This window comes from Stegostoma tigrinum, chromosome 3 (genome assembly GCF_030684315.1).
Source record: "Stegostoma tigrinum isolate sSteTig4 chromosome 3, sSteTig4.hap1, whole genome shotgun sequence".
Classification (NCBI taxonomy): domain Eukaryota; kingdom Metazoa; phylum Chordata; class Chondrichthyes; order Orectolobiformes; family Stegostomatidae; genus Stegostoma; species Stegostoma tigrinum.
In genome coordinates, this window is record NC_081356.1 from 76,825,627 (window position 1) to 76,846,533 (window position 20,907).

Here is a 20,907-nt window from a genome sequence, read left to right on the forward strand (position 1 = left end):
GAAAGATGCAAATTTAGGAATAGCTGTCATAGAAACATATGCAATTGTAATAGAACATTAATGATTATTGTTTTGTTTTGGGTTTCTTGAGAAAACTTACATTAATCAGTATGAAGTGGATTTTCCCACTGTGCTGTATTCTTAGTCATCTCAGCAACAGAAGAAATTGGCAATGACAATACTTTTCCTACCTTAAGGGTTCTGCCCCAGCTCTGTTCATTTGCTGCTGGAACCTTCCGTGCCTATCTCACTTTCAGATATATCTATTGTGCCACTGTTCTGGTCATCTCCCATCCACCGCTCCCTCTGTGAAGTTTTTGATCCTCTAAAACTGCATTGTGCGATTCCTCTGCTGGATTTTCCCAGTTGTTCAACACTTATATTTTAAAGGACTTACATTGGCTCTAGTTTCCCAATACCTCAAATTTAAAATGCATCCTCATGTTTAAATTGATTCATAGGTCTAACCATCCCTCCATCTGTAGCCTCCTCCAATACTACACAATCTTGCTATGCTTAGGCTAAGGTTTACTGGATTCAAGATGACGCTGACACTGGGTGACTCTTTGTGAGCTCCCTACAGCAGGACTTACTCTCACATTTCTTACAAGTGTTCCTCACTTTTAAAACTCAATTCTCAGTAATGATCCCTCTAATTTCAAATCTAATGTTGATCGTGCTTTGCGCACCTCCTGTGCAGCCGTAACTTGGTATGCCTGACTCTGTCTAAACACCCTATGACCTGTATGAGATAACACAATGTGGATCTGGAAGGGTCCCGACCCAAAACGTCAGCTTTTCTGCTCCTCTGATGCTGCTCCAGATGCTGCTCTGATATTCCTTCACCTCCATAATGCGTTATCTCAGACTCCAGCATCAGCAGTTCTTACTATCTCTATGATCTCTATGTCCTTGTATGCTATGATCTGCCTGTGCTGCAAGCAAAACAAAACTTTTCACTGTACTTGGGTACATGTGAGAGCAATAAATCAAATCAAACAATAAGTCAAATCAAATTGACAGATTTATGCTGTGAAGTTAATTAAGAGATATTTAGGCTATTTTTAAATATCGTATTCAATAGTAGTAGTACAGCATATATATTTGCAAAGCTTATGTTAAATTTTCATACCTCTTGTAATCCAAAATCAGTTAGGAGCCCTTCACCAACTACTTGAAGTAAAGTTATCAGTTCAAGGTAATAGGTAGAGCTAAAATAAGGACAAAGGCAATTTGAAATATTAATATAATAACAATAATCATATGTAAAGAATATTGTTAATTTGTCTTGCCTCACTTAATAATTTTTTGCGCAGGAATCAGAAGGTTGTGCCTCTAAATCTTACCCAGGATTTTAATACAGAATATAAATTCATGCTTCAAAGCAATATTGAGGAATCATTGCGTTGCTGGGAGTGCTGTATTTTTAAACAGGCGTAGAGCTGTTTCTAAGCAGGCAGGAAAGGTCCCATATACTATTTGAAGGGGTGCAGGGAGACTTTCTGATACATTGGCCAGCATGTTTTTTCTTAAGCAATTTCATTCAATCAAAACTGGTCATTTATCTCATTTTGTGTCATTCATTTGCATGAAGCATTGTAAGACATGTTGTGAACCTGAAAAACTCAATTTAAATTACTGCAGGCATTAGCTATTCACCATCAAGACCTGGATTTGCATCCCTTTCGGACACTAGGAATGAAAATTTCAAATTACTGTTGGTTGCAATTTTACATGTAACTAGTTTGGACAAAGTTAACTTAGTGCCTACTAGTCTTGATTGTTCAATGCAAACTTGCTGACAACTCAACACCACATGAACAGGCTTTCTCAGAGGCTCCTAAGCTGGTTAATGTTAGAAATGGAAATATGTCACAACGTTTCAGAGTTTGAGCTGTGAAGACTTCAAAGAAATAACAGATGAATTCCCTTGGAGACAATATGCAGCCCTTTCCTCTCAGGTTCCTTAAAAATGAAGTGACGTACAATCAAAGCAATGAACAGAAGAATTTAAGGGGCTTTGAGAAAGTCTCTTGCTCTTTGAGTGCTGATGATCTGGATGCTATTGCTTGAAAGGAGAGCAGAGGTAGAACCCCTCAATGCATATAAAATGTACCTGAATATGCACTTGTAGCCAACATGTCTACAAACTGAGACCTGGAAAGTGGGTTTAGGGTGGGTAGATTTTTTTGGATGACAGAAACACAATGGGCTGAATGACCTCCTCTGGTGCTACAGATATTCCTATATTCGTAAGTTTTTACATCAAAATTTTAATTGTGCACTTGGCAGTGAATTTCCACCCATTGAGTCAATATTGTAACAAGCACTGCTGAATCCACAATTGGAAATTCTTTCCTGCTGCATCAATATATAAACAGAATTCTGAAGCAGATTTTTACACTTGACCCATCACTATTAGTAATTGATACAACCTGCAAATAGAAATATTTAGTTGTATTTGTTAAAATTATGTGCAAATGGATTAAAAGCAGGCGACAGATAAAACTTGTTGACTTACTTTGTATTAATACTATTCCAGTTTGCTCTTAAGAAGTTCCATACTAAAGGCCAACCAATTGGATTTTCTGCAACCGACTGATAAACTCTATATGAATGCTTCTGAGAGACTGTTAACTCATCCAGAGTATAGTGCAAATATCTGAAAAAATAAACGTTGAAAATTATGCTCTCTATGCTTAGTGAGACACTCATATCTATTCTTAAGCAGTGGTCAGCGGTGATGAGGCAGTCTGCACCAAAGCCTTGCAAGTGGCGCAAAACCTGGCATACCTGGGTAGGCCTTAGCCCAGTGCGCGTCAAAGCACGCCCAGAGCAGGGGTGAGTCAGCCCCCTTGGGGAAGCCCAGCTTGGAGCATCTGCAGGCCTATGGCTCAAGCAAGGACTGTAGTGCTTGACATTTTAACTCTATTTCTTTACTTTTCTACTTTTATGCTAAGAAGATTGTAGAGCTGAACTTTTCAAGCCTATTTCTTTTTTTCTGTATGTCTGTAACTGAGATTTTGTACTTAAGATGGTGCCATGTGCGGCAACAGTGTACTTTATACTGTACTCTTGTACCCTATACTTGAGTACACATGACAATAAAATCTAAACCTAAATCTAATTAAGTAATTCATGACTTGAGCTGTGTAAAGGCCCTGTCCTCAATCCCGGTACATATAAAGGTAGAACAGCCATCAAGTATCTAACTTGGCATTATGGAAATTTACGAACTTTCAAGGGTTTACAGTATCTCTTTAAGATACATTATTTCCTATGGCTTTGCCCACTGATATTGAAGGCTAGTAATTCCTAAATATATCATGATAATTCTAAAGCTCTATGAAATACAATATCATGCAAAATATATTTAAATCATAATTCATACAAATTTCTTGAAGCTGTTAATAGGATATAGGTATTGATTATTTTTTGCCCATCCTTAATTATCCTAGAGAAGGTAGTGGTGAACTGGGTTTTTGAGCTGCTGTAATCAGAGGTGTAGGGACATAAAAAAGTGTTGTCGGCTCAGGAGTTCCAGAATTTTGATCTGGCAACAGTGAAGGAATAGCAATATATTTCCGAATCAGGATGATGTCTGACCTGGAAGGGAATTTGCAAAAGATAGCATTTCCATGCATCTACTGCTTCTGTCCTTCAGGTGATCGAGGTCATGAATTTGGAAGGTGTTATTGAAGAAGCCTGAGTGAGTTGCTGTTATACATTCTGGAGCTGGTAAACACAGTTATCTGTGTATTGGAGGTAGAGACAGTGAAGGTTGAAGTTTGTGGATGAGTTACCAATCAAACGGGTTGCTTTGTCCTAAACTGTGTCAAAACTTTTGAATGTTGTTGATGCTGAAGTTCAAAGGGAATGATCAGATTCTCTCGTGCAGCAGATGGTCATCACCTGGCATTTGTATTGTGCGACTGTACTTGCCACTTGTCAGATCAAGCCTGGATATTGACATGGTCTTATTGCATATGGACGTGGACTGTTTCAGTATCTGAGATGTCATGAATGGTGCTGAACATGTGCAATCATCAGTGAACATCCCCAATTCTGACCTTATGACGGATGGAAGGTCATTGATGAAGCAGCTGAAGATAGGCACTACCCTGAAGAAGCTCTGCAGAGATGTCCTGGAGCTCAGATGGCTGACTTCCAACCATTATTACCATCTTCCTTTTTGCCAGGTATGACTCCAAACAGCAGAGAGCAATCCTTGCATTCCTTTTGACTCCAGATTTGCTAGAACTCCTTTGTGCCATACACGAATAAATGTTGTATTGTTGTCAAAGACAGTCACTCTCATTGTTTGTCTGGAGTTCAGCTCTTTTGTTCATGTTTGTACCAAGGCTTTCATGAGGTCATGAGCCAAGTGACCCTGGTGGAATACAAGCTGAGTGTCAGTGAGCATGTCATTTCCTTGCAGGTGCTTCTTGATAATACTGCGATGACATTGTACACCATTTTACTGGTGTTTGAGAGTCAGTAAATTGAATGAAAATTGGCTGGGTTGGACTTTTCCTGCTTTTTGTTGGAAGGACATATTTGGGTCTTTTCCCATATTGTTGGGTAAATTCCAGAATTTTCTCGATACTGGACCTATTGACTCAACACATCGTGCTGTATGGCGTTGCAAATACTTGCGCTTTGGTCTTTGGGCTGTCTCATTGTTGAGGCTGGGGATATTTATGGACCCTCCATCTTCTGTTAGTTGTTTAGCTGTCCAACAACATTCATGATTGGATGTGATAGGCTGGCAGAGCTGGTATGGTATTTGCGGGATCATTTAATCATTCCTATTCCATGCCTGGTGCTGCTCCTGGCATGATCTCCTGAGGTCTTGATTGAAACAGTGTTGATTTTTTGGCTTGATGGTGATGGCAGAGTGAAGAACATGGGGACAATGATGTTCACGTTTGTGGTTCAATACTGTTCTGCTATAGTGCTGATGGCCAACAGCATCTCATAAATGATCACTTTTTAGTTGGTAGATCTGATCTCATTTAACACAGTGGTAGTGCACACAATGGAGGGTATCCTCAATGTGAAGACAGGACTTAAATTCAACAAGACAATGGAGTGCTCACTTCTATTTGATAATGTCATAGTTAGATGCATTTGTGAGTAGACTTTTCACTCTCTTTTGTTCTGTCTCTCTTAATCATTCACAGGATGAGAGCATCACTCACCAAGCCAGCATTTATTGCCTGTCCCTAATTGCCCAGAAAGCAACTAAGAGTCAATCACACTGCTGCGGGTCTGGAGTCCCATGTAGATCAGACCAAGTAATGCCAGCTGTTTCCTTCCCTAAAGGTTATTAGTGACCAGGTTTTTCCCAACAATTGAAAATGGATTCCAGATATTTATTGGATTCTGCCATGGCAGGATTCAAGCCCGGATTCCCAGAACATTATCTGGGTCTCTGAATTAACAGCCCAGTGATAATATCACTAGGCTGTCACCTTGCTTACTACCTGCCACAAGCCCAGTCTAGCAGCAATGCCCTTTTGGACCCAGCAAGCTCAGTTTGTATAGGTGAGAAATTCTTGGTGATGGATATTGAAGTCTCCGCCCAGGCTATATACTGTACCCTCACCATCCTCACTGCATCTTCCAACTGGTGTTCAACATGGAGCAGAACAGTTTCACTAGCTGAGAGTATGTTGATAGGTCATAATCAGCAGGAGGCTTGCTGCCTATGTTTGGTATAATGTCATGTTACTTCATAGGGCCCAGAGACAACCTACTTTCCTCAATAATATATTTCAGTTGTCCAATTGAGCTTATCCAAAGTAACTGATCTCCCACTTTCTTTCTTGATGAATGAAGATTTCTGCATTAGATTCTACACCAACCTCTCTACCTGGGTTCATTTTTTTTTTCATAAACTTGACTGTAATATTTTCAAAGAATGACAGGGATAAAGAGTAATCAGCCAAGATACAAACAATTTAGGGCTGCAAGTCTGCTTAGCCGTGGGGAGCCAATAAAATTAGCTCAGTGGGAGAGGGCCAAAAAACTTTGCCAACAGGTGAGGGATGAAAACTTGCCTGGGGATTCGGGTGTGTATTTTAGTTTTCACATAAACAGTTTGCAAGTCTTTATGGCTTGCTTTTTTTTAAATGACAGTTCTCCTCCACCATTCTGCTGCTTTGACCCTGGTAGACTGTGTGTTACCAAAATAAGTTGTGCTCCACCTTCTGTACACGGGCTGTCTTACAACTACACTTTCAGCTATCCCATATGCTCGAGTACCTCTACTCAAATTACTGGAGGAAGCTTTTTTTTGCCTGTATTTTTTGAAAGTTTGAGATTAATGTAACTTAATTTAAAAAAAGCTGTATACCTCTTTTGATAATTCTTTTGTGCTACCATTATTGCTAGTTGGTTGAATAGATAATTACCTGCCATTTAACTTAGTCCTGTGCACAGGAACATGAGATGATGATATATCAGAACTAACCTGTCATGTTGAGTTATATTTACAAAATAACTTACTTCCAGAACATTTGGAACCCCAAGACTACATCAGATTTAATTAGTACGTATGTATATTTATTTATATTAATTAGGAATGGTGTTGTGAGCCTTTACAATTGTTGCAAAACCAAATTCATTTAGAGTATGAATTGAAGATTAGACAAATGTTTGATTGACATTTGCCTTCTACCACACAATGAGGTTACCTGTCAAAAGAAACTATCCCTTACATATATTTATATGTTTTCTACTATTGCAATGCTAGGATGTTTCTCAAGGCTATATTTTTGCCTTAGGTAAAGATTTAAAATTAAATATTATGCAATTGTTAACAGGACACAAATGACTGCCACAGAAGGGGAGTGATGAACTTTTAGAAGGAAGGGTCACTGGGTGCAAAATGTTGACTTCGCTTTCCTTTCACAGGTGCCACAAAACCTGCTGAGTTTTTCCATCAATTTCCAATTTTGTAACCTTCTATAGTCACATTATTTTAATAGGTCTATAATTGTGTTCAAAACCAATGAGTAAAGCTTAACATGAAACACTGGGTTCCCTGGACAATTTACAAATGGGCAATTGCCACGGACATATGGCACATGAATTCACAAACAAAAATAAATTCCTGGAGAAACTCAATAGGCCTGGCAGCATCTTTGGACAGAAAACAGACTTAACGTTTCTGGTCCAGTGCCCCTCTCTTCAGAATATTGATTAATGCCTTATGATTCCTTCCTGAATTGAGATTGGTCCAGGGTCTAATTAAAAACTGAGTAATTGAGTTGATTGTGTCCATACTGCCATTCGAAACAATTATTTAAAAAACAATGCTAATGAATCAATAATGATAAATGGGATTTTTTACAAAAATTATGAGATATAACTTTTGAAATTAGATCACTATTGCCACTAAAAGAGCTGGATTTAATGGGGCCGGATATATGGGGACAATATGTTCCTAGTGTTCCACCTTAGCCAAAGGTTGAGAGGAAATATGTTTCTGCTCCCAGTATCTGCCACGTATCATTTAACATCTCCCAGCAGGTTCAGAAAGAAGAGATAATACAGTGTGGAGCTGGATGAGCACAGCAGGCCAGCCAGCATCAGAGGAGCAGGAAAGCTGGCATTTCGCATCAGGACCCTTCTTCAGAAATCGGGGAGGGGGAAGGGAGATCTGAAATAAATAAAGAGAGGAAGGGTGGGGCTGGGAAAGCTAGGTGAAGTTTCCTTTCTATGACTAGTCCAATGTTAGCTTGCAGAGCTAATATTTCTAGGCTTCCCATACAGTAAGTCTCCGCACCATATGTAGAATATGGTAGCAGAATGAGGCACTTAATTAGTCATTAACTGCTCAGTTAAGATCTTCAATTGGCTCAAGGGTGGACAAGTATCCCAATGGCTATCCTATCCCACATATAACCATGGAGGTGGCAAGAATGGGCAGGTAAGCAGTGGATTTTGGGTGCCCCTCCCTGCAAATTCACCAGCAAGAAGCATATTATCCAGTGCAAAGATACTGGAAAGTGACGAAGACAAATGATGTTAAGAAATCACACAGGATTGTTCCATCGCTATATGCTGGTAAGGCAATACCTAGATAGAATCCATGGTTCTCGACTACAACCCATTGCAGACAGTAATCCTTCATCATCTTGTGATGAATTCTGGTAAAGCGTCCATGCAAAGTTCCATTCTTTTTCAGTGCCAGCTCTAATGGCCTCACAGTAAATATACCGTCTGACATAATTTGGAATTCTGAAAGAGAAGAATGTAAAATACGCCCTTTTTTTTCAGTTGTTCATTTTCAAATTCAACAAAATTAACTTGTTATTTCGTGGCAGCTTTCGGATGATTATGCCTAGATTTCTAACATGAATTTCCTGCCAGGTAAGGCTTCCTTGCAAAAATGCTATTCTTTGTTTTCTCAAATTCATAAAACTTCCTTAAACTTAAAATATTGCTCCTTTTAGCATTAACTTCTGTAGATTTAAGTGTTGTGGATAATAGTGGGTTCAATACCTCGATAATGAAGAAATTAACTCCAATAACTATGTTTTGTAAACACTACTCTTTTTGTTTGCAATTACTCTTTTAGATTTTATGCCATAAATGATTATTTTGCTTGGACAAAGTGTGAAGCGAGACATGCACAGACGTTTTTGTTGAAAATGTTGCCATTCACAAAAGCTCCAATATAGTTCAGAATCAAGCATTCCCACGTTAGATTAAATGTCGCTCAATGGGCCCACTTTTCTGCAGCAGTGCTAACTCCTTCATAATTTTAAAAGAACATTTTCTGGCATTTTCATTTCAATCATCAGTTATTTAGCAGTACAAAATTTAAACCTAGTTGAAATGCGAGATGAATTGTTGAAGGGAGATAACAAAGTGTGAAGCTGGATGAACACAGCAGGCCAAGCAGCATCGCAGGAGCAGGAAAGTTTGACGTTTCGGGTTGAGACCCTTCTTCATAAATGGGGGAGGGGAAGGGGATTCTGAAATAAATAGGGAGACAGGGGAGGCAGATAGAAGATGGATAAAGGAGAAGGTAGGGTGAGAGGAGACAGACAGGTCAAAGAGATATGGTTAGAGCCAGTGAAGGTGAATATAGGTGGGGAGTTAGGGAGGAAATAGGTCAGTCCAGGGAGGACGGACAGGTCAAGGAGTCGGGATGAGGTTAGTGAGTAGGAAATGGGGGTGGGCTTGAGGTGAGAGGAATGGTTAGGGAGGCAGGGACTAGTTGGGCTGGTTTTGGGATGAGGTCGGGGGGGGGTAAGATTTTGAAGCTTGTGAAGTCAACATTGAATTGTTGAAGGTTTTGTTTTGTACCCCTTAGAAAAAAAGCAAGACGGTAAATTTCAGACATTCATAACAATTTATAGTACTGGAGAAAGAGGTGCTGATTGGTTAGCAAGTTGGCTCTGCTTGGCCAAGGCTTAGGGATGTAGAAAGCAACGGGGAACTAAAGGCTTTCCAAAATGATAACTAATTCAAAAAAGAAGCAAACATATTCCTTTTGTTCACAGAGAACAGGTGAATGAATGTATGTTGTTTCTATGAAGCATAAATACGCTGCGCTCTATGAGCTTAAATGTGTTTCTGAAATTAGTTGTTTATGTAACTTTCGGTGCACTCTTTTGAGTACTCTCTATACTTTGCATATTGTGAATAATACACTGTTTGATTTGATCAGCCAATTATTGAGAATATGATACGCAGGGGAAGGGGTGCTTGTTGGTTGGAAAATTGATTTAGTTGTTGAGGTGTTGCAATTGAGAAAGCAACAATGACTATGGGTTGGTCAAACACTTGGGTATTAAAATTTTTTGAGATACTTGTTCTTCCAGAATAATGTGAGATGGATCAGACACTTTGCAGACTTAAAAGATGTAGTCTGTGGTCCACTTCAAGTTTGACTGATATTGCCTGGTGACAATGGGTTAGCTTTTAGTGTAGAGAAGCCACTCATAGATTTGTCAACTATTCCAGGTCAAGGAAAGGGGATGTGTTGAATTGCTCCATCTTAGAAATGAATTGGAGCAGGAGATGGAGCACATTAAATCTACCAGCCAATATGAATGTTAGGATATATATAGTTCTATGCTCTACAAGATTGACCATAGCAACAACCTTGCAAATAGGGGCTTAGCTACTCAATCAGCTTGCATGCTTGATACAGAAATCAAGTGCTTTGAAACTATCCTGCTGTTAAGTGGCTGTCCTGATCAGATCATTACTCACTGCTTATTGCACAGATTTGGGAATGGATGACAGCTCACCACTTCTGGATCTGAGAAGTGTCCAATTTACCTTAAATTATCCTGGGATGGCAAAGTATCTGAAAAATTGGAATGAAATATTGAGCAACTTATTTCACATTGTTACCATGCTGTGGCCACGTGAGTGGTATTTTTCAGCAGCAGGATGCTGCTGTTAGTTCAAACAGAAGTCCTGCCAATTGAACAGCAATTTGGATGAATTTCTGTGCCATTGTATAGGCGGATATGTGATACAATCTAATAGCACATTCCTTTGCTTGTTGACCACAGGCAATTGACAGATAACACTTTCGTGCTTACAAAATGCAAAGTATGCCTACTATTGAATGTAACTATACAATTGCGCAACATTTTCTGAACAATCCCGAGTGCACAAATATCTATATTACAATGAATTTAAGAATCGGTTGAGCTTGTAATGTGGCTCGCTTATGATTGCTAAGTGTAACGTATGCTCATATACAAGAAATTGTTCTCAGTAAGCATAATAAATAATGTTTACAAAAATTGTTCATGACTCAAAGATATATCCTGGTAATGATTTCAAACAAGAAATAAAGTCAAGAAAATTAAGGATACAGTCATATAGCAATGGAAACAGAACTTTGGCGCAATCAATCCATGCCGACTATAATTCCAAACTAAACTAGTTCCACCTGCCTGCACTTGGCTCATACCCCTCCAAACTTTCCTATTCATGTACTTACCTAAACTCTTTTAAATGTTATAACGACCTCAGCATCCATCACTTCCTCTGGACGTTCATTCCACATACAAATCACTCTCTCTGCAAAAGAAATTGCCCCTCATGCCTTTTTAAAATATTTCTTCTCTCACCTTAAAAATAAACCCCTTCATCTTGAAATTCCCGATCCTGGGGCAAAGACATCTGCCATTCACCTTATCTATGCCCCTCATCATTTTATGAACCTGTATACAGGTCAGCCCTCAAATAATAGATAGCAGGAACTGCCGACACTGGAATCTGAGATAACAAAGTGTAGAGCTGGATGAACACAGCTGGCCAGGCAGCATCAGAGGAGCAGGAAAGCTGACGTTTTGGGTCTGGACCCTTCTTCAGAAGAAGGGTCCAGACCCCAAACATCAGCTTCCCTGCTCCTCTGATGTTGCCTCACCAGCTGTGTTCACCCAGCCCTCAACTTTCTATGCTTCAGTGAAAAAAATCCTAGCCTATCCAGCTGCTTCTTATAATTCAAACCCTCCATTCCTGGCAAAATTCTGGTAAATCTCTTCTGAATCTTCTCCAGTTTAATAATATCCTTCCCGTAACAGAGTGACCAGAACTGGACACAGTACTTCAGAAGAGGTCTCACCAACATCCTGTATAACTTTAACATAACATCCCAACTCCTATACTCAAAGGTCGGCGCTGTGAAAGCAGCATGCCAAATGCGTTCTTAACCACACTATCTATGTGTGATGCAAAATTCAAAGAATTATGTATCTGAACTCCTAGTTCTCCCTGTTCTACAACACTATCCAAGGCCATATTTGTAATTGTATAAGTCTTGTCTTTGTTTTGCCAAAATGCAATACCTCACATTTATTCAAATTAAACTCCATCTACCACTCTTCAACCCATTGACCCAATTGATCAAGGTCTCTTTGTAATCTTAAATAACCTTTTTCACTGTCCACTATGTCACCAATTTGGATGCAAACTTACAAAGTCTTGTAACATCTTTGAATTACACAGAATCTTGAGAAACCTTTAGTCCCCATTGCTTAGTCTAAGTCAAATCCTTGGCCATGGAGCCAACTTGCCAACCAATCAGCTTCATTTTCTCCTCTCAGATAAATTTGTCTGATTGTTTGAAATTTCACATACTTATGTTTGTTTTGAGGGATGCAAAAACAAAAGGCTTTAGCAACATGATTCACTTCTCAGCAACATTCCATTATCCTGTACGAGACTGACAATGAACTCAGTGGAGAATTCATTGCTACACCTGAAGTTAATGGAGCCAACAGAATCTCACAAGGAAAGCCAATGTATTTTCTTGCCTTGGCCATGAATGATGTTGTACATTATACTGTTAAGAATTGTGGAAAGAATATCAAAAAAATCAGTTGAGCTTGTATTATCTCTGAAGATCTTTGAAGACTTACTGCCAATGACCCTGTCCCACTGCTCATGTGCAGGTTCCCAAGTATAGCAGAAACAGCAGCAGTAAAGAGGAAATTCCCTTCCATGGGTTCCATTCCCCTTGTCCCTTGCACTCCCTTGTAATTTATCATATCTGATGGGTTAGAGTGACCAACAAAGTGCTGATGTGGAAAGAAATTAAGGTAGAAATATAACCAGTAAAACCTAAACTTTTGATTTTGTCCCTTTTTTGTTGCTATTTTGAAAATAATATTTCAATGACTTTTTTGTAATTTCACAAGACTTACGTATTGTTAGCTGGGTTACTCATCAGTTGTGAATAAAGATCTGTTGCGCGATCCATGAAATCCTTTAGATCAAGTAGATGCAATTTTTTAAGAGTTCTAATGAATATTGTTCTGGATGGCAAAGTAGATAGAGGCAAGTCAGTAATATTTATATATGGAGACATCGTATTAGAACAGAAGAACTGTAAGTTATATCTTACATTGACATCTATTAATTTTTTTAATGAATTGATTGCAACATTAAAAATGCATGAAAACTCTTCTTTCGGGTTTCCATCCCCAGGATGCCTACTAGATACTTCTGCAGTTTCACCCACCTCTCCTCTTTCCTCAGCTAATCTTCAGATAAGATGTTCAGCTTTGTAATGAGACTCTATGATTAAGTTCAAAAAAATGGATCGACCTCCATAGAACTAGTTTTCCTTCCATTAAAGCCAAAAGAGGGGAGCATTGGACAGGGTGGTGTCTCTGTCATATTACACTCTATCTCTGTGCTACACACTTTTGCACCACACCCTAGTCCAAGCTCTTGTCTGGTTCCAGTTATGCCCTTTGGACACCCACCCTCAAACCTTGTGAGACCTGAACACAATATTTGATTTTGACTTTCTGTACATCATGCCGTGAGAGATTAACAAGTATTAAATAATTGCTAAATAACAAAACCACAAGAAAATTGCAGTTCTGACAATAAATAAATTAAACAGATGCCATATTTTCCCAAACAAACTATTTTCAATAAATGTAATATATAGTTATTTTGCAATATTATACTTCATTGCATGCTCAAAGAATTTCTTAATTATTAAAAGCACTTAATTAGCTGTAAAATGCTTGGTATGTTCTGAGACCATGGAAATTGCTAAATGATGTAGAATTACACAGAAATTACAAAGTAGAACAGGTTTTTCAGCCTAGCTGAACTAGCATTTATGAACTACACAAACCAACTGATTTTATTTGATTCTATCAGTATATCTTTCTATTCCTTTCCAGGTTATGTACTTAACTAGTCTCACTTGAAAGGTATCTATACTATTTGCCCCGGCCATTCAATTTGAAAGTAAATACAATATTTTAATAGAGAAAGAGGATTTTCCTGAATTTTCTTTCAGATTTATTAGTGAATATTTTATATGAAAGTTCCTTGCTGCACCATATTGTGAAGCATACAGCAAAACCACTACCTTTGATAGCCTTGGAGGTGAAATATGATTAATCTGAAATAATAATGTATTTTTATCAATTAAGGCTTGAAATTTTCACAGGCTTTTTTGTTTTATCCACCGTAGGATAAATCTTATGGATGGTGGATTTGGGGAAACGTAAAAGAAATCTGACTTCGCTGGCTCTGACGTGATGCACAAGAGCACGAAAACAGAAGATCAGGAGTAGGCCATTCAGGCCATTAAGCACCATTTTAGCACCTGTAACTGAATGCAATCCTAACCCACCACGCTCACTCCACTTGCTAGCTGCACAAAATTCTCCATATTTATGCTCTGTGTTACTATAGTACAAGAACTTGACTGAACTGGTTTACCTAATTAATTAATCACTACATGGTTTTTCTGTGCTAATGATGCAGTGCAGAAGTAGGCCATTCAGTCCATTGTGTATAAAACAGATTAAAAGATGATGAGTAATGGGTTCATCATTAGCATGGGAGCATGTCCCAAATGTAGGTCCTTTAGTGTAATCTGCTCCCCGACATTCTCCTGTGATAATCTTTCAATTTTCTGATGACTTCTTTCAATTTGCAAGCCATTCAGTATAGATATTCTCTTCCTTCTTCTTTTTTAAGATTTTCTGATCTACCTTGACTAGTTTCTTTGCCTTTTCTTAATTATTTTCAGCAAATCTTTATTCATTGACTCTCTCAGCACTTCATCATATTTTACTTTTGCTGGCCAGCCAATCCTTTCCATTCTCCTCCAAACCCACATTTCAAAACTATCTAGCTAGTTGGTCTCTTCTTTTCACAAGGTCTCTCATCCATTTAAAACAACAGCACAAGTCAAGCTCTTCAAAAGTCACTGTTGAATAGTTTGTTCAACTTAGGGGTAGCAACCAACTCTAAATATAGTCTTTCCTACTGCTAGCCTTGACCTTATTTCTTCATTGCAGCTATAATGCTCAATACCTAAATACTTGAATATGTGCACCTTTGCTAGTTCTTTTCCTTCGATGAATATGGGAATATTCTTTGGTGAGTTGAAATAGGTGCCATTTTTGTCTTGCTATACTCACTATCATTTCTAAGTCCATGCCTGCTTTTACACATCTTTCCTATTAATTTTTGCAGTGCTTCTTTTGTGTTTATGCCATCTGCAAATCTAACTGATGTTATCACTAGACCCCCTAATCTTAGTATCAGATTCTACATCTTTGAATAATTTTTAAATCACTACTTTTACATTAGCATTGAACCAGAATGATGACAAATGTTTGGGTCGAAATGCAATCATGTACAAATGTCCTTCCTGGTCAGCTAGAGTCATGTGACATCTACCATAAGGCTAAAAAAAAAATGCAGGCAGCCAACTTAGAGTCACCTCATATGATTCCATTTTGACCAGACTGACAGGAGGTGTACAATGTCTTAAGGGACATGGACAAAATGAATAGAAATCAACTGTTGCCCTCAGTTGAAGGGCCAATAACAAGGGAGCATAATTTAAAAGTGAAAGGCAGGAAGCTTAAAGGGATTTGATGAAAAACTTTTCACCCAGAGAGTGGTGGGCTCTGGAACGCATTGCCTGGGAGAGCAGTTGAGGTGGGAAACCTCACAATGTTTAAAAAGTACTTGGATCGATACTTGATGTGTCATAACGTTTAAGGTTATGGCCCTGGTACAGTAAAGTTGGACTAGTGTAGGGAGTACTGTATTTTTGGTCGTACAGACTTGATGGACCAAAGGGCCTCTTCTGAATTGTATGATTTTATGCCACAGAAACACTAAAAGCTGCAGCTTTTCCTCTCCCTGCTCCAGTCAGAATGAAACAAAATGAGCAGTGTTTCCATGTGCAATGGAAAATTAAGTTGTAACAGCAGCTATTTAACAAGCCTGAGCAGCTTTTCATTACTATACTCTTACCACAATTGGGAGGAGACTATTTCAAAGAGCATACAACCCTGAATTTTGCTGAAGAACTGGAAAACAGACTGTAGAAATTTTGAAGCCTTGAAGGCATGCTTTGAATCCCAAGGGAATGTAACATTAAGGCTCTTGTAAGACGTTTGGTCTCTAACTCAAAACAAATATGAACTCCAGGATGTTAATTAACAGTCAAGATCCTTTCAAAGCTCAATTAAGACGTTACCAAAGTGTTAAATTTAAAAGTTCTGAAAACTAACATAAAATTCCAAAATAAAACTTTGCTTCTACTAATTCAGGAAGTAAGCTTAATGTAAGGGTATACTTATCTGCTGGAATTATTTTTTCTTCTGGATTTTATTTGAAGAGGAAACTCTACAGTCACTGACTCTGGACTATAGGGTTTAACACTTTGTTTCCTTTCCACTTGCTGAAGAGATCAGAAAAAAAAAGACTTGCACTTACACAGCTCCTTTCATAACCGTACAATGTCCTGAGAAAATTTACAGCCAATGAAGTGCTTTGAAAATGTAAAACTATTGTAAAATGCAGTGGTATATATGCTTATAGCAAGTTCCCACAAACAGGAAAGTAGTAATGATTCAATCTCAGCCACACAAACATCATGTGTAGCTGAAAGATAAAGTTACTTCTTTTCAACCTCCAAAATATATCACAGCCTAGTATCACTGGAAGAGCACCTTCTGCCACACTCTGTTTATCTGTTTTATGAGCCTTTAAGACCATCCATTGTTTCTCTGAGCAAGACTACCAAAGTAAAGACCATTTTGTATTGTACTCATAAACTTAGCTCAAAACAATTAAAATTAATTTTGTGTGTGACATTGACAATTAATGGTTTTGTTCCATATATTTGCCCTAGATTCTCTATGCAGATTAAAGAAGTGGAAGAATAATGCCATAGGCTGTTCACCTCTCCTCTGTGTATGCCTGCTTTCCAATCAATATCTTTGGATAGCAAATAGAAGTAACTTATATTTCATTTCCTTATCCTAGTTGTTCTCAGTTTTGGGTGAGATCCAAAAATTGAGTACAGGACAGGAAGTAAGTGAAGAATTGTTTTGGTCTACCAGCTGAATATCTTGCTGGAAGCAGCAATCGATTGCAAGGTATCAAGACAGCCCCTTTAGTTTCCATTTTAATGGAACTAAGAAAGAGAGGAAATACTTGGGCAAAAAATTTGGCAAATGGAGTATAATGTGGGAAAATGCAAAGCTGCTCACTTTGGAAGGGAGAACTAAAGAACAAAATGTTATTTAAATGGAGAGAAACTGCAGAAAGCTGCAACACAAAGAGGGTACTTGTGCATGAAACACAGAAAGCTGGCACACAGGTGCAGCAGGTTATCAGGAATGCTAATGGATGATGGCCGTTATTTCAAGAGGGTTTGGTAGAAAGAGTAGAGAAGTCTGACTGCAACTGTACAAGGTACTTGTGAGACCACATTTGGAATACAGTGAGCAGTTTTGGTCCCCTTATTTAAGGAAATATATATTAATCTCATCGGAAGCAGTTCAGAAAAGATTCACCGGAATGATCCTTGGAGTGGAGAGATTGACTAATGAGCAAAAGATAAGCAAGTTGGGACTCTACTAATCAGAGTTTAAAAGAATGAGAGGTGTCTCATTGAAACACATGGTATTCTTAATGGGCTTCACAAGGTAAATGCGGAGAGCATATTTCCCCTAATGGGACTGCCTAGGGCCAGAGAGTATACTCTCAGAACAAAAGGGTGCCAATTTAAAATTGAGATGACAAGGAAATCTCTTCTTTTGGAGAACTGAGAGTCTTTGGTATGCCTTACCATAGAGAGCTGCGGAGTTGAGTGCTTGTATATATTTAAAGCTGAGATAATAGATTCTTCATCAGTACGGGAATCAAAGCTTTTACAAAGGGCAGGAAAGTGGACGTGAGGACTGTTGGATCAGCTGTGAGCCTTTTGAAAGGTGGAACAGGCTGATGGGGCTGAACGGGCTACTCCTGTTCCTATATCTTAAGGTCTCATGGTCATAGTCAACTGGGTAGCAAGTTAACTGTACATCTGCTATAAAATAAGTATGCGCTAAATTAATTCGTTATTAATAGACTGAAAATTGTAATACTTACTTTTCAACACTGCTATTATGAATATTATTGAAATCTTCATTCATCAATTTCATTTGATGATAATAAAATGGAACAATTCGACTGAAAATATATTTCTAGAAACAACAAGTAAATTAAACTTCAAAGTAAAGATATTAATAGAAGCTATTTGTTAATTATGCAGTAGAATCTGTGCTTTCAATACAGTAAATTCTCACAGTTCAATGAACAAAACATTGATTTCACGTAGTATCAGAGATAATGGGAACTGCAGATGATGGAGAATTCCATGATAATAAAATATGAGGCTGGATGAACACAGCAGGCCAAGCAGCATCTCAGGAGCACAAAAGCTGACGTTTCGGGCCTAGACCCTTCATCAGAGAGGGGGATGGGGAGAGGGAACTGGAATAAATAGGGAGAGAGGGGGAGGCGGACCGAAGATGGAGAGTAAAGAAGATAGGTGGAGAGAGTGTAGGTGGGGAGGTAGGAAGGGGATAGGTCAGTCCAGGGAAGACGGACAGGTCAAGGAGGTGGGATGAGGTTAGTAGGTAGCTGGGGGTGCGGCTTGGGGTGGGAGGAAGGGATGGGTGAGAGGAAGAACCGGTTAGGGAGGCAGAGACAGGTTGGACTGGTTTTGGGATGCAGTGGGTGGGGGGGGAAGAGCTGGGCTGGTTGTGTGGTGCAGTGGGGGGAGGGGACGAACTGGGCTGGTTTAGGGATGCAGTAGGGGAAGGGGAGATTTTGAAACTGGTGAAGTCCACATTGATACCATATGGCTGCAGGGTTCCCAGGCGGAATATGAGTTGCTGTTCCTGCAACCTTTGGGTGGCATCATTGTGGCAGTGCAGGAGGCCCATGATGGACATATCATCAAGAGAATGGGAGGGGGAGTGGAAATGGTTTGCGACTGGGAGGTGCAGTTGTTTGTTGCGAACTGAGCGGAGGTGTTCTGCAAAGCGGTCCCCTTTTGGTTTCCACTTTGCAGAACACCTCCGCTCAGTTCGCAACAAACAACTGCACCTCCCAGTCGCAAACCATTTCCACTCCCCCTCCCATTCTCTTGATGACATGTCCATCATGGGCCTCCTGCACTGCCACAATGATGCCACCCGAAGGTTGCAGGAACAGCAACTCTTATTCCGCCTGGGAACCCTGCAGCCATATGGTATCAATGTGGACTTCACCAGTTTCAAAATCTCCCCTTCCCCTACTGCATCCCTAAACCAGCCCAGTTCGTCCCCTCCCCCCACTGCACCACACAACCAGCCCAGCTCTTCCCCCCCCCACCCACTGCATCCCAAAACCAGTCCAACCTGTCTCTGCCTCCCTAACCGGTTCTTCCTCTCACCCATCCCTTCCTCCCACCCCAAGCCGCACCCCCAGCTACCTACTAACCTCATCCCACCTCCTTGACCTGTCCGTCTTCCCTGGACTGACCTATCCCCTCCCTACCTCCCCACCTACACTCTCTCCACCTATCTTCTTTACTCTCCATCTTCGGTCCGCCTCCCCCTCTCTCCCTATTTATTCCGGTTCCCTCTCCCCATCCCCCTCTCTGATGAAGGGTCTAGGCCCGAAACGTCAGCTTTTGTGCTCCTGAGATGCTGCTTGGCCTGCTGTTCATCCAGCCTCACATTTTATTATCATTGATTTCACGTAGACAGGCTTAACACAGACATATACAAAAGCAAACTACAGCAACTGTTGGAAGTCCAAAATGAAAGCAGAGAACGTTGGAAATGCTTAGCTGATCAAGAAACAGGCACTGCCAGAGAAATAGAGTGGCCAAAACAATGTATGGAGGCAGTTGGCCCATCCTCCAGCTGCTCAGGAAGCAGCACAGTATTTTAGATGATCATGGAATGAATTCATGACTTTTGACTCTATGAAGCGGATGTCATGCTCATCCCCAGGAGTGCAAATGGAATCATTGGCTACTGCTGGGACTGGAGTTGGTCCTTAATAAGGAACAGCAGTGGACATTGAATAACTAGACAAATGGGCCGGCTTCTCTCGGACAAGTTAGGCAACAAGCTTTGGTGAGGTACACATGTTAAGATTGAGCTGGATGGATAAGTTGATGCAGCACTTGTTATTGGAGGAGTACCCTCTGTTGGCAGAAGGTGTATGAACAAGAAGATTCTAGCCCATAGCCCATATCAGGATTTACCTGGCTGCCTCCCTGGTATAGGCATAGCCTGCCGCTGGTAAAATACGAGCAGTAGGGGGAGAATGCCATTAAGTAACTATTAATTGCCAACTTTGAGGGCCTTATTTGACAAGGATGGCAGGCTGTTTGATATGTATTCTGCCACCGGTAAAATGCCAGCAGTTGTCCAGAAGTGATGGGCATAGTTTCTCTGCCGTCCCATCGGACTCCACCTGTACCATCAGCCTACTCCCAGGGGAAGAGTGGGGACACTTAAAATTCTGGACCATCATTCAGGTCAATAATATTTTGATGGTGGGTCACTGATCTGAAATGATATTTCTCTTTCCTTCTTCAGAGGTGCTGCTAGATACAGAGTTATTGATCTGAAATTGGACCTCACTCATTTCTAAGCATTCAAGGATGTTCTTTGTTCTCATCCACAGTTTAATGAAACCAAGGGCTGTCTAGGCAGTGGCCATAGACTTTATTTCAATATTATTAACAATGTGTCAAAATAAAACAAAGATGAAGACTCTGATGTTTGGGGTTTGAAGCCTGGGTAGGAGCTTGGATCAGGACCTGGGAATATGCCAATGACTGGGGCAATATATTGGGTTGTGTGTTAGGCTTGGATGTGAACATCAGTAGAGGGAGAGGTAGTGACTTTGAGTTAAATACACCATAAGCTCATTTCTCCATCCAAGTCTCTGACTTTATAAATTTGCCCAAATTGGGACAGGTAATCTTCTGCATGGGGGAAAGTGGAACATTTCAATCTGGAAAGACTTGTGGGTCTGTGAATACAAATGAATATTGACAGCGGACCACCAGCTGTTCTTTAATTTCTTCAAAATATGTGATGA

At 39.8% G+C, this 20,907-nt stretch overlaps 1 protein-coding gene across 3 annotated transcripts in view; it reads right to left on the minus strand.

Moving 5' to 3' along the window:
* LOC125450806 (aminopeptidase N-like) overlaps positions 1–20,907 on the minus strand; it is a 128,374-nt gene that overhangs the window by 5,568 nt on the left and 101,899 nt on the right. Inside the window, exons 15-19 of one of the 3 annotated variants that reach the window (XM_059644683.1) lie at positions 17,911–18,005; positions 12,687–12,797; positions 8,086–8,247; positions 2,522–2,662; positions 1,133–1,211 (exon numbers count right to left, since the gene is read on the minus strand). In XM_059644683.1, coding sequence (XP_059500666.1) covers positions 1,133–1,211; positions 2,522–2,662; positions 8,086–8,247; positions 12,687–12,797; positions 17,911–18,005 — 588 coding nt within the window. Of the gene's footprint in view, positions 1–1,132; positions 1,212–2,521; positions 2,663–4,279; positions 4,391–8,085; positions 8,248–12,686; positions 12,798–17,910; positions 18,006–20,907 lie in introns of those variants that run through there. The other 2 variants (XM_048527015.2, XM_059644684.1) reach the window with 2 other exon arrangements.